Source organism: Grampus griseus, assembly GCF_964374135.1.
Source record: "Grampus griseus genome assembly, chromosome: X".
Classification (NCBI taxonomy): domain Eukaryota; kingdom Metazoa; phylum Chordata; class Mammalia; order Artiodactyla; family Delphinidae; genus Grampus; species Grampus griseus.
In genome coordinates this window covers 59,489,584-59,504,739 of record NC_138999.1, presented here as the reverse complement: position 1 = coordinate 59,504,739, position 15,156 = coordinate 59,489,584, and the positions used below count along the sequence as shown (strand labels likewise).

At 36.1% G+C, this 15,156-nt stretch overlaps 1 protein-coding gene across 1 annotated transcript in view; it reads left to right on the top strand.

Annotated features, from left to right (window-relative positions):
• TEX11 (testis expressed 11) overlaps window positions 1–15,156 on the top strand; it is a gene marked incomplete at both ends in the record, with an annotated part of 320,506 nt that overhangs the window by 166,486 nt on the left and 138,864 nt on the right. The window contains 3 exons of the mRNA XM_082682068.1: window positions 1,638–1,789; window positions 3,970–4,055; window positions 10,245–10,382. Coding sequence (XP_082538194.1) covers window positions 1,638–1,789; window positions 3,970–4,055; window positions 10,245–10,382 — 376 coding nt within the window. The remainder of the gene's footprint in view (window positions 1–1,637; window positions 1,790–3,969; window positions 4,056–10,244; window positions 10,383–15,156) is intronic.

Genomic DNA, 15,156 nt, shown 5'->3' with positions numbered 1-15,156 from the left:
TGTTATTTTTTGTTTCTGTGACAGTAGCCATCCTAATGGATGTGAGGTATATCTCATTGTGGCTTTGATTTGCATTTCCCTAATGATTAGTGATGTCAAGTATTTCATGTGATTTTTGCCAGTTGTATAATCTTCTTTGGAAAAATGTCTATTCAAGCCCTTTGCCCATTTTTAAGTCAGTTGATTTTTCATTGTTGAGTTTTAGGGGTTCCTTATATATCTGGATATTAACTCTGTATCAGACGTATGATTTGCAAATATTTTCTCCCATTTCATAGGTTGCCTTTTCAACTCTGTTGATTGTGTTCTTTTATACACAAAATTTTAAAATTTTGACGTAGTCCAGTTTATTTTTACTTTTGTTACTTGTGCTTTTGGTGTCATATCAAAGAAATCATTGCCAAATCCAGTGTTGTAAAGATTTTTCCCTTATATTTTCTTCTAAAAGTTTTATATTTTAGCTCTTCCATTTAGGTCTTTGATCCGTTTGGAGTTCATTTTTGTATATGGTGTAAGGTAAAAGTCCAATTTCATTCTTTTGCTTATGGATATCCAGTTGTCCCTGCACCGTTTATTGACAAGACAGTTTTTTTTCCTCCATGGAATGCTCTTGGCACCTTTGTCGAAAATCATTTGACCATATATGTGAGAATTTATTTCTAGACTCTCTTCTATTCCATTGGTGTATTTGTGTCTTTATGCCAGTACCACATTATTTTGATTACTGTATCTTTGTAGTAAATTTTGATGTCATGAAGTATGAGTCCTCCAGCTTTGTTCTTCTGTTTCAGGATTGTTTTGGCTCTTCTGGGTACCTTGATATTCTGTTTTATTTTTAGGATGGAGTTTTTCATTTCTGCAAAAAATGTCAGTGGGATTTTCATAGGGATTGCATTACATCTGTAGATCACTTTGGGAGTATTGCCATCTTAACAATATTAAGTCTTCCAATCCATGAGCTGTTTGCATTTAAAATAATCATTATCTACTGGTATATTATTTGTGTAATAAGCATAAATAAATTTTTAAAAGAATTGTTGGCAGAGGGAATTGGTAAATTTCTTTTTCTTCTTTCACTTTTATTGAGATATAATTGACATTCAGCACTGTATAAATTTAAGCTATACAGCATAATGACTTGAAATGGTGGTCAAAAGGTAGAAACTTTCAGTTATAAGATAAATAAATACTGGGGATGTAATGTACATGATGACTATAGTAAACAGTGCTGTATGGTATATTTGAAAGTTGCTAAGAAAGTATAAAAGTTCTCATGAACAGGGACTGATAAATTTGTAATGTCAGTTTATGTATCTTCACTTTATGGATCTCATGTTCCAATATTTATAAACTGACGTAAGTTTTGGAGAAAAAGAACCAATTAGATATTAGTAGAGAAATGATTATCTGACTCTATGTGTTCATAAAAAGAAAATGTTTGTGGCTTGATAAATCAAACAAATTGAATTAAATTATTTACTGTTAACCAATAGGCTTATTTAGACTTTTAATGATATTAACTAAGTTCAGATATAGTTTTATCTTGTCTGTTTTGCTCATACTCAAACAAACTTTCACCTTGTTAATTAAAAATGTTATTTTATTCACACCACTTAAAATTGTGTCTCATTGAACAGAGAATCTCTTGGGTCTTATTTCCTGAAGATTATCTGTGAACATTTTAAGTCATCAGAAAATATTGGTAAAGCTCTACTGTTCCATGTTGAAATGCTTTTACAAAGGAAGGAAGAATTGCTTGCCACGGAGAAGATTGAAGAAATCATTATAGGTCAGTAGGATTTCTGCAGGTGTTTTAGAAAGGTGTTAATATGCATGTAGTTCTAAGATGGAGGTCAGAACAGTAGCAAAATCCTCAGGTCAACAGATTTTTTCCTTTCTCTCACTTCCTTTTTTTTTCTCCTTAATACCCTTTGACTATAACAACTCACCTATCCAGATTCCACATATTTGGCAAGCTAGAATGAAAGCTAAACAAAGATAACAAAACATCAACAAAAACAGACAAACCTCTGAGCTTAAACCTCATGTGTAATGGAAAATTGTGAGATTATAAGCCTAATTTCATGTTTCAGTTTGATCTCAAATTAGCTGTGTACCTTCAGGCAAGTCAGTAATATCTCTGGATCTTTTTCCAACTATAAAATGAAGGTTGTGAACTACATTCCTACTTTTTAACTTCTTTTTAGCAGCAGCAGCAGCATCCTTTTGTGATGCAATTGTATATGAACCCTGCCCCCAATAAAATAGACTAGAGTTGCTGTGGTTAAAGCAGAGATGTAGAGCCAGATCTCAGCATTCCATTAATCCCCCATCTCTCTGTAGAACCCTATACCCTGAAGAACACAGAGAGTATGATCCCTTTATTAGAAAATTCTTGCCCTGATCTGTCTTTCCTACTCTATACATATATAGAGATATAACTGGAATGATAGTCACTAATGTTAACACTGGAATTTATTCTGAGTGGTGGCAGTTTAGGTGATTTATTGCTTTCTTTGTTTTTTACCAGATTGCTTGAATTTTTATAAGTATGTATCATGTTTTTATAAAAACAAAGTCATTGATTTTTTTAAAGGAAATCTTTTGACTAGATAATCTCTAAGGGTCTTTTGAACTCTAGATTCTATGAACTGTATTTTACTGATGACACCCTTCCTCCATATCCTCACTAAGAATCCAGTTATTTTTAGACCCAGTGTTGTTAAGCTTGGTTATCTGGTTTTCCAACCCTCAGCATTTTAATGGTAGCATATTATAAAGGGAGAAAGGACCTACAGGGAAATATACAGATAACCCGATCACAAGGGAGGGAAAAACCTTATAAATTATATAAAACAATTTCAAGTATTTAAAAAAGTATAATAATCTGTACTACATAATAATTACTGAAGGCATCATTATGATATACTATCAGTACAGTAAAATACAATAGTTGTTAGTGTTGACCTTGAATAGTCAAGCAAAAGTTAAACTGTGCTTCAGAAAACTAGAATGTATGTTTAGAAAAACATAATTCATAAAACATAATTTTTAGAAAAATTAAGAACTTTAAATGATTTAGACTTTTTAAAATAAAAAATTATTTTATGTTTAATGAAAGTAAACTGCCATGTAACTAGAAAACTTTGCTATCCAGAATAACTAATTTTCTAAGATTACAGTTAACCCAAGTTATATTGTTATATCTAATTATACACTTACACTTTCAAAGTATGATAATATTTTAACACACAAGCTTTATGTAGCTTTTTACTCTCCTGTGAGTATTTTTAACTAAGTCATGGAACAAACTATGTCTGCTGAGGGGTCAGAGACTCTCAGTTTTCTAATCAAGACTTTCATGGAAATTGATAGTGCCAAAGGGGTGGAAGTGAAAGGGATATAGAATTCTATTATAGCTTAAACTTTACCTTAGTGTGTGATAATGTATTTGAACCCTGTAAATGTCTAGACCAGAAACAATCAGACATGAGTTACAATTTAAAGTAATAGAGTTTATGTGTAAACGTGGTCTTAAAGTATTTTACAAAGGCTTTAAGGTATAATTGGCCTTTCTTGGGAACTTGATCTGATCTAGTTAATACGTAATAGTATAAACACTTCTTATTAATGATTTCTAGCATTGCTGTCTGTTCATTGATAATAACATTAAGGCACCAGATGGTGATCAAATTTGGAACTTAGAAAATACGTTAAAAAGAGACTAGGCTGGAAAACTATTACAGATTGATGAGCGAATTACTACAGTGATTCTAGCAAACTCTGATTGTATTGCATAATCAGTTTTGCTAGTAAATCTAAAATTGATGATGAAAACCTGTCTGAATGTGATTGTGTTTGTAGCCATTACTTAAAGAGTATAGGTTCTGAAGAGCACAGTTAGTGCTCTTTATTTAATGTAATAGATCTTGATTCTTGTTTTTAGAACTTGGTTTTTTTTTTTTTCAGGTCACCAAACAGGAAGACAACTGACAACAGAATTAGTAGGCTGTTTACACAACATTCTATGGAAAAAAGCTGCCCAAAGTTTTCAGGTTTGGGAATAATCTATTTTCATTCTTTATATTCTTTCTTCACCCCAACAAATAAAACAGTGTATTCACTATAAAAATCATAGAGCATTAAGTACTTTAATAATCTCTTTCTGCTTAGGTACTGTCTATTTATTAAATATTTATAATGTAGAATTTTAATGTGCATTGGACAAGAATTTATTTAAAAATTCTAAGATGTGGACTTCCCTGGTGGCGCAGTGGTTAAGAATCCGCCTGCCAATGGAGGGGACACGGGTTTGATCCCTGGTCCAGGAAAATCCCACGTGCCGCGGAAGCAACTAAGCCCATGCTCCTCAACTACTGAGCCTGCACTCTAGAGCCCACGAGCCACAACTGCTGAGCCCACGTGCCTAGAGCCCGTGCTCTGCAACAGGAGAAGCCACCACAATGAGAAGCCCGCACGCCACAATGAAGAGTAGCCCCCACTCGCCGCAACTAGAGAAAGCCCACATGCAGCAACAAAGACTCACCGCAGCCAAAAATAAATAAAGTAACTTATTTATTTTTTAAAAAATAAACTAAAAATAAAGATACTAAGATGTGATTCATCCCCATTGGGAGTTTACAGTGTAGGGAAATGACATCACTGATACTAAGATATAGGAAAGTATAATTTATTTTAACATGAGGAGCAAGAAAGAGGGTTTTATTTCCTTTAAAAATTGAGGTATGGAGCACAGAGGATTTTTAGGGCAGTGAAAATACTTTGAATGATACTATAATGATGGACGCATGTCATTATCCATTTGTCTAAATCCATAGAATGTACAACACCAAGAGTGAACCCTAATGTAAGTTCATCAGTTGTAACAAATACACCATTCTGGTAGAGGATGTTGATGATGGGGGAGGCTGTACATGTGTTGGGTCAGGAGGTATCTAGCAGATATCTGTACATTCCTCTCACTTTTGCTGTGATCCCAAAACTGCTCTTAAAAAAAACCTTTTAAAAACATTGTGGTGTAATAAAAATGAAAAAAAAGGTAGTAATATTTTTTCTTTATACAAAACAGTCCAGGTTTACTGTAGAAAATTTGAAACCACAGATAAGTTTTTTAAAAAGAATAGTTATTCTTAATCCAATCACTCTTAAAATTTTATATATTGCCTTCTAATCCATATGCATTTGTGTGTGTATGTGTAAGAAAGGACGTACTGTTTTAGTGGATTTCCACTTCCAACCAAAATGTAAGAGACCTGGTTGATGTCCTTGCCTGAATAACACCTTGCTCCCTCTCCCTACCTCCAAAAAATCAAGACAAAACACATGAAAAAATGGTTTTCAAGACACTGGACATTAGGCAATGGAGAGTGATCTCTGGTAGATAGGAAATAAACAAGGTGAGCACTGCAGTTGTTCAGCTTACTACCTTGAGTTTCCAGGCTGTAGCATAGGAATAGAAACTGAAGTGGACTATGACATAAATCACAGTAAGATCATTTTTGACCCACCTCCTAGAGAAATGGAAATAAAAACAAAAATAAACAAATAGGACCTAATGAAACTTCGAAGCTTTTGCACAGCAAAGGAAAGCATAAACAAGATGAAAAGACAACCGTTAGAATGGGAGAAAATATTTGCAAATGAAGCAACTGACAAAGGATTAATCTCTAAAATATACAAGTAGCTCATGCAGCTCAATATCAAAAAAATAAACAACCCAATCCAAAAATGGGCAGAAGACCTAAATAGACATTTCTCCAAAGAAGATATACAGATTGCCAACAAACACATGAAAGGATGCTCAACATCCCTAATCATTAGAGAAATGCAAATCAAAACTACAATGAGGTATCACCTCACACCAGTCAGAATGGCCATCATCAAAAAATCTACAAACAATAAATGTTGGAGAGGGTGTGGAGAAAAGGGAACCCTCTTGCACTGTTGGTGGGAATGTAAATTGATACAGCCACTATGGAGAACCGTATGGAGGTTGCTTAAACTAAAAATAGAACTACCATATGACCCAGCAATCCCACTCGAGGGCATATACGCTGAGAAAACCATAATTCAAAAAGAGTCATGTACCACAATGTTCGTTGCAGGTCTATTTACAGTAGCCAGGACATGGAAACAACCTAAGTGTCCATTGACAGATGAATGGATAAAGAAGATATGGCTCATATATACAATGTAATATTACTCAGCCATAAAAAGAAAGTTGAGTTATTTGTAGTGAGGTGGATGGACCTGGAGTCTGTCATACAGAGTGACGTAAGTCAAAGAGGATAACAAATACCATATGCTAACACATATATATGGAATCTAAAAAAAAAATGGTTCTGAAGAACCTAGGGGCAGGACAGGAATAAAGACACAGATGTAGAGAATGTGGACTTGAGGACACGGGGACAGGGAAGGGTAAGCTGGGGCAAAGTGAGAGAGTGGCATTGACATATACACACTACTAAATGTAAAATAGATAGCTAGTGGGAAGGAGCTACATCACTCGGGGAGATCAGCTCGGTGCTATGTAACCACCGAGAGGAGTGGGATAGGGAGGGTGGGAGGGAGTTGCAAGAGGGAGGGGATATGCGGATATATGTATACATATAGCTGATTCACTTTGTTATACATCAGAAACTAACCATTGTAAAGCAATTATACTCCAATAAAGATGTTGGAAAAAAAAAAGGAAAGAAACTGAAGTGGATCCTAGCAGGCTTCCTAATTTGAGGAGTTGGAGCTGAGAGTCTGGGAAGACTGATGTAGCTAGAATTCATAGGACAGAGTATCAGAGAGGAGAACAGAGCAAGAAAGAGAACTCCACAATCAGAGAATCCTTCTCAAGTGTTTAGTGGAGTACTGATCAAGATAATATGGGATGAAAATACCTAAAGCCAGATGAGTCACCATCTAAAAGTATTAGAACAGTGCCTGGCACTCACACAGGTCTGGGAATAGAACCTGTTCATACCAGCCAGACTGGAAAACTTCTAATTCATGGGGCATTGGGTAGAGAATTCAGAAAGGTCTTGTTTTGCTAGTGGGGAGTAATTAGTCCTAAACTGAGCACTGTTCCAGACCAACCTGAAAAATCATAAAAGTATGACCTGAAAGGATCAAATTGGTCCCAAGGAATTTAAGTGCTTGCCAGAGTAGAGGTCAAGGATATTTACCAGAATGCAGAACTATCCAGCACCCGACAAGGTAAAGTTTATAACGTCTGGCATCTAATAATAAATTACCGGGCTTCCCTGGTGGCACAGTGGTTGAGAGTCCACCTGCCGATGCAGGGGACACGGGTTCATGCCCCGGTCTGGGAAGATCCCACATGCTGTGGAGCGGCTGGGCCCGTGAGCCATGGCCGCTGAGCCTGTGTGTCCGGAGCCTGTGCTCCGCAATGGGAGAGGCTACAACAGTGAGAGGCCCGCATACTGCAAAATAAATAAATTACCAAGCATACAAACAGGCAGGAAAATACAACCTATAATGAAGAAAAGAAGCAACAATTGAAACTAACATAGAAGTTAACATTAGCAGAGGACATTAAAATAGCTCTTATAATTGTATTCTATATATTCAAGAAGTTAGGTAGAGACATGGAAGATACAAAAGACCCAAATCAAACTTCCAGAGATGAAAAGTATGTCTAGGATCAAAAATATACTGCATAGTATTAACATCAGATTAGACATTGCAGAAGGATGGATATGTTAATTGTGGTCGTCATTTCACAGTGTATACATATATCAAAACATCTTGTTTTATACATTAAGGTGCTGCAAAATAGAATGATATTCTTATTTTCTTTTAGAGGGTCTCTGTTTCTTTACTGAGCAAGTAAAAAATTATTTCAGAATTCCCTTCTCGTATTGAATCTTTTTTTCTCTCATTTTCCAGTCTTGCAGGATAATTTTTTTAACTCCCACTTCCAAAACTGTAGAAGAATGTAATCTTAATTCTAAATAGTCAAAGGCAGTGTTATACCTCCTCAGCACAGTTGTTTATAGTAGGGAGTGAGTTTTATTCCTTTTAGGTACTAATGACTCCTGTCTTTCATTGAAAAATGTGAAGTTTCTTGGTAGGGTACAGGGGACTCATCTACGTTACCTTGGTGTGCATGAGCAATCTTAATTTTCTTATCTTAAAAAAAGTTATCCAGGTCATTTCTATTAGATTTTTTGTAATAGCTTCTTACCATTGAAAATTTTAAAGTGCCTCAAAAGTAAGAAAATATTTTTGTACAAAAACATAGCATTTAGGGCTTCCCTGGGGGCACAATGGTTGAGAGTCCGCCTGCCGATGCAGGGGACACAGGTTCGTGCCCCAGTCCAGGAAGATCCCACATGCTGCAGAGTGGCTGGGCCTGTGAGCCATGACCGCTGAGCCTGCGCATCCGGAGCCTGTGCTCTGCAACGGGAGAGGCCACAACAGTGAGAGGCCTGCGTACTGCAAAAAAAAAAAAAAAAAAACCACACACACAAAAAAACCACAAAAAAAACACCCATAGCATTTAATTAAAATAGTGAAAAACCTGGAAATTTACTAAAATATCTTACATTTTCTTATCCTACGTAGCAACATAGATTAATATTTACAAAATGAACTTAAATGGAAAGAATAGAAAATGAAATTGTAATATAAAGTGTGATTACAACTATATAAAAATACAAAAGGGTAAAATTAAAATGGAATGTGGAAAAATGAAAATAGCTGTATTCGAATGGTAAATTATGGGTGTTCTCTTTTAACATTTTTATCATTGTTGTTTTAATAACTTTTAAATCGTATTCTGAGTTTTCTAGGGTGGCTCACCACCCTCTCCGACTCTTCATCCCATATGTGAAATTTCATTTTTTTTGGCTTTATTGAAGTATAATTGACAAAATTATGATTAAAGTGTACAATGTGATGATTTAATTTGATATACATATACATTGTGAAAGGGGTATAATGACTTATTTAACACGTCCATCACCTCACATATTTACCTTTTTTCTTTTTGGTGAGAACATTTAAGTTCTGCTCTCTTAGCAAAATTCAGTTATACAATCCAGTATTACCAACTATAGTCACCATATATCTAATGTATGTATTAGATCCTCGGACCGTTTTCATCTTATAACTGAAAGTTTGTACCCTTTTACCAACCATTCTCCATTTCCCCCACCCTCAAACCCCTGGAAAACACCATTCTACTCTGTGTTTCTATGAGTTTGACTTTTTTTTCTTTACTTCAGATTCTACATATAAGTGATACCATGCAATGTTTGTCTTTCTCTTTCTGGCTTATATCATTTAGCATAATGTCCTCCAAATTCATCCATGTTGTCACAAATGGCAGGATTTCATTCTTTTTTAAGGCTAATATTCCATTGTATACATGTACTGTACTTTCTTTACCCACATTCATCAGTAAACAACAACTTAGGTTGTTTCCGTACCTTGGCTTGCTGCAGTGGACATGGCAGTACAATTATCTCTTTGAGATAATGATTTCATTTTCTTTGGGTATCCCACACAGAAGTGGGATTACTGGATTGTATGGTAGTTCTATTTTTAATTTCTTAGGAAACCTCCAACTGTTTTCCATAGTGGCTATACCAGTTTACATTCCCACCAACAGTGTACAAGGTTTCCCTTTTCTGTACATCCTCACCACCATTTGTTATCTCTTGTCTTTCTGATGTTAGCCATTGTAGCAGATGTGAAGTGATATCTCATTGTGGTTTTGATTTGCATTTTCCTGATGATAAGTGATGTTGAGCACCTTATCATGTACCTGTTGGCCATTTGTATGTCTTCTTTGGGAAAGTCTGTCCAGATCCTTTGCCCATTTTTAATCGGGTTTTGTTTTTGTTCTTGTTTTTATTTTTTGCTACTGAGTTGTAGTATTTTCTTATATATTTTGGATATTACCCCCCCAAAATACTGCAAATATTTTTTCTGATTTCATAGGTTGCCTTTTAATTTTGTTGGTTTCCGTGAAACCTCTAATGTGAGGGAAGAAGAGAGAATATCGATTACCACTTTATCTATAACTTTATATTGATCAAGGCTGATAGTAAAATGCATTCAGCATTCAACTAAAGAGGATGTTGTGTTTTGGTTGCCTAAAAATGTAAACAGTGCCATTTTTTTGTTTCTAAAGGTGACTTGGAACAATTAGGGTCAAATATAGAAATATCTGTGTGATTTTGTTATTTCTTTTTAAACTTTAGGTAGAAGATTATGCTGATGCCCTACACTGGTACTGCTGTTCTCTGAGATTTTATGCATGTGATCAAACGTTCCTGGACTTTGCCAGGCTACAGAGGAACATGGCTGCTTGTTACCTGCATTTGGGACAATTTGATAAGGTCTTTTGATTTATTTGTTTTTCAAAGGCAGCAAATGTTGTTATGTGCAATGGCAGAGAGATGGTTGTAGTGGTGTGACTTCTTGGCTATTAGGTTAGGATGTCTGAGAGTTACTTCATACAGAACAAAGTCAAATTGATATTTTCCTGACTTGCACACTATAAACATTAATGAATGGAACTTCCCAAAAGGAGAGAAAATTTGGAGACTCTTAATTCCATTACTTACTGTTTATTTTTAACACCCTGTTCTGAAAGGTAATATATCATTGCAATTCATGAACAAAGTTATCTGCTGCTAACCATCTGCAGTATTGTCCTTTGAAGCAGAATAAATTTTAAGTTACACATTTTTTTGGGTCAAGCATTCAGTGAGAGCAAACACTGGGATGAAATTCGTTCTTTTACTTTCTGGGTTATCTTTTGCCTTTCCAACCAATCTAAAAAAATGTTCAGCATTTGATTTCTTATCAGAACAAAATTCTAGAAGGTAAAAGGGATAAAACTTGCTTGAGGATAGAGCCGTTCATACTCCCCCAAAGCATTTGGGACATTTCTTCCTTTGGTTATCATATAGTATGCACATAATGGGGTGGGGCGTATTGTCTTGTGGTAAGAGAAAAAACAAGAAGTACAAGTATGGATCCAGGTAAAATATGAAGGTTTTTGTTGCTTTTTAAGTTTTAATAACAAATTTAGGGGGAAATATGTGATTAAGGGTTGTAATTTTAGACATTTTCTTTGAAGATTTGTTTACTTTGAAGGGTTGTTTACCTTAATAAATACTTCAGATTTTCTTTCAAAAGAATATTTACCATTTAGTTTGTTTGTTATAAATTCACGGTCCTGAAAGAGAAGTTGAAAGGTTACTTAATTCATCGTATTTCTACACAGGCTAGCATTTAAGTGTTTCAGAAAGATGGTTGACTACTGTTTACTTAAAGACCTGAAAAGAAGATGTCACATAGATTTTGTTACTTAATTCATTATATTTCTGCTCAGAATACTGTTACCTATTTCAGAAAGGTAGTTTCCTACTGCTTACTTAAAGACCTGTAAAGAAGGTAATCACAAGGCTTTTGTAACTCTATGATTTATATTAACCTGGCAGATTGGGATGGACCTGGACCTGGAGCTAGACATGCCAACTGGGGGGATGGATACATCTGCAGGCCAAGGAAGGATATCTAATCACCTAGTCAAGATAGAAAGAACATAGTATGAGATACTGTGATAGTCTCTGAAGTTACAGAGATGAACAAGTTGCCTTTGACTCAGCCAATTAGCTGGCATCAGGGTATCCTAATGGGCAGATCAGATTATGGCAATGGGGGAAATTTAAGTGTTGGAAAGATTCCATAAGTTAGACACATAGGTAGTTGGCATCACATAAGCATATCAGCAGGGAACAGGTCTTCAATCATAGAGATTTGGACTCAGATGTAGGACTCAAATCTTTGCATCACTGGGGGTATGTGTAGATAGACTAGAAAGAGCAAGGTCGAGCTCCAAACCTAAAGTGAAAGGAACATGAGGCTCTTTTTAAGAGTGGAGCTCAGGCATAGGGAGCCAGACTGGGATGCAATTACCGGAAAAAGAATACAAAGTGAATAGATGATACAGTCTTCTAAGACTTGAAGCACTGCTTCTTAAATTTCCTCTAACTAATGTCAAGTTTGGTCCTAGAGCCTAGTGTAGGACTGAACCTATAATTGGGAGTTCAAATGATATTAGTAGTAAGGAGGGGAAGAAGAAGAGAGCAGGAAACCAGGCAGGTCCTAATATGTATACTCAGTTTGTGATTATGTCATTTAAGGCCAGATTGCCTTGTTGATTACTGTTAGTATATTTCTCCATTTCATCCTTCCTGTCTTAAACTTAGCAGAAATTGATTTGATACCTCCATATGTAAGGAATACTCTACTGTGCACTAAGACAGATGAAGAAAGGTGAAACAGTTACGCAGTTCGTCATATTTTACTATTTTGCTATTGCCACCTAGTCTTGTTAATTTTTATTGTCTGCTTTTTTCACTCCTTCCCTTGATCTTCTTGAGTACTGTTCAGAAATTTTGTGAAAGCATATTTATTGCATCTGCTAAAATTTCATAGTTTTCATATAGGCACTAAGTAAAACTGACTCTTGTTGACTTTCTGTCATACTCCTCACCAATCCTTGGTGATTCCAAAACATTTTTTTTATCCCTAAGCCCCTATGCCTTATCCTTCCTTTTAGCAAAAAACCTTATCTTCTAATTTCCTGGGCTTGTAGCCACTGACATGAACTTCATCACCTTCTCTCTTTATCCATTCTTTCTTCTCCCTTATCTCTGAGAAAGAAGTTACTTTCTCAGGGGACCTTCCCTACAAATCTCAACCCTAACTCTTTTATCTTTCTCTCTCTACTGTTTCTTTCCCCTGTCACTACAATTATTTTTAGGTCTTCTTTATTCAAAAACCTTTCTTCAACCATGTCATCCTCCCCAAATTATAGTTTGTCCTTCCTTTCATCACCAAACTTTATAACCTAAAATTACTGCCTATATTTTTTTAGTATTCATTCATTCAAAAAATATTTATTAACTGTCTACTACTATATGTTAAATACTGTCCTAGGCAAATAGACAAAACCCCCTACCGCCACAGAGTTTATATTCTACTAGGAGACACAGACAATAAAAAGATAAATATTATGGTATATTAGAGAGGTCAGTAAATTTTCTATGCAGAACCACACAGTAAATATTTTAGGTTTTCTAGGCCATACAGTCTCTCTTGCAGCTACTCAACTCTGCTGTTGTACCATGAAAGTAGGCGTAGACCATATGTAAACAAATTGGCATGGCTTTGTTCCAACAAAACTTTATATTTAGGAACACTGAAATTTGAATTTCATATAATTTTTTGTGTCGTAAAGTATTCTTTTTTGATTTTTTTAGCCTTTTAAAAAAGTAAAACTTAGCTATTCATAGATGGTAGGCTGGATGGAGCCCAAAGGCCACAGTTTTCTGACCCTGTTATATTAGATAGTGATAAGTGCTAAAGAGAAAACTAAGTAGGAAAGGGTAGTATTAAATGTTTTAGAGGAGGAGTGAAGGGTTGGAATTCTAGGCAAGGTGGCCAGAGGGGGCCTCAGTGAGAAGGTAGTTTTTTAGTAGAGACCTGAGGAAATGAGGGATATGGCTATGAGGATACCTTTAAAAAGAGCATTCCAGACAGAGGGAGCAGCCAAATGCAAAGGCTCTGGTGTGTGGGGTAGGAGCATATATGTGGTGTTTGAGGAACAGCAAAGAGACTAGTGTGGCTGGAGCAGAGGGAATATTAGGGAAAACAGGAAATGTGATCAAGGAAGTAGTGGGGAAACAGATCATGTAAGAAAGACATTGTAGTTCATTGTAAAGATTTGTGTCATTAAGTCTAAGTGAGATGGGGAGCCAGTGGGAGGGTTTGGGGGCACAAGAGTGTCAAGATCTGACTTGCATTTTAATAAAATCACTTGGCCACCGTGTTGAATAGACTGAGCTGGATGCAAGGGTGGAAGCAGGGAGACCAGTTAGGAGGCCACTGAAATAATCTAGGCAAGAGATGATGGTGGCATGGACCAGGATGAAGGAAGTATGGATGGTGAGAAGTGGTCAGATTCTGTATAGAATATGAAAATAAAGCTGACAGAATTCTCTGACAAACCAGATGTAGGATAAGAGAGAAAAAAAGAGACAAGAATGACTCTAAGGTTTTTGGCCTCACCACCTACTTCCCTTTTGATGATTTTTGCATCTGATTCTATAAACTGCTCTTTTGAATATCACTAGTGACCTTTTTTTTAATAAATGTATTTATTTTTGGCTGCATTGGGTCTTTGTTGCTGGGCACCGGCTTTCTCTAGTTTCGGCGAGCAGGGGCTACTCTTCATTGCAGTGCGCGGGCTTCTCATTGCGGTGGCTTCTCTTGTTGCGGAGCATGGGCGCTAGGCATGTGTGCTTCAGTAGTTGTGGCTAACGGGCTCTAGAGTGCAGGGTCAGTAGTTGTGGCGCTCGGGCTTAGTTGCTCCACGGCATGTGGGATCTTCCTGGACTAGGGCTCGAACCCGTGTCCCCTGCATTGGCAGGCGGATTCTTGACCACTGTACCACCAGGGAATCCCCGCTAGTGACCTTTTAATGATAAAGTCTAATGATTTTTTCCCTCAGTCCATTTTGTCCTCTGGTCTCTCTAGCACGAGAGAATATAATACTACTTTTTCCTTCCAGAAACTTTCTCTTTGGCTTCTAATGACATACTCGTTTTTTTTTATTGAAGTGTAGATGATTTACAGTGTTGTGTTGTTAGTTTCTGCTGTACAGCAAAGTGATTCAGATATATCTGTATATATCTTTATCATATTCTTTCCCATTATGGTTTATTACAAGATATTGAATATAGTTCCTGTGTTGTACAGTAGGACCTTGTTGTTTTATCTGTTCTATGTATAGTAGTTTGTATCTGCTAATCTCAGACTCCTAATTTATCCCTCCCCCACCTCCCTTCCTCTTTGGTAATTGTTAATTTGTTTTCTGTTTATGACATACTCTCTTAATCCTATTGCTCTGACCGTTCCTTTTTAATTTATGTTATTGGTAGTCTCTTTTCCCAAATAAATGTTGGATGAGGGCAGGTACTGTTTATCTCATTCTCCATTTTATCCTCAACACTCATGAACATGCTTGGTACATGGTAAGTTTTCAGTAAACATTTGTTGAGTTTATTCTCTGCTCCCTTCTTTTGTTTCTGTTGTACA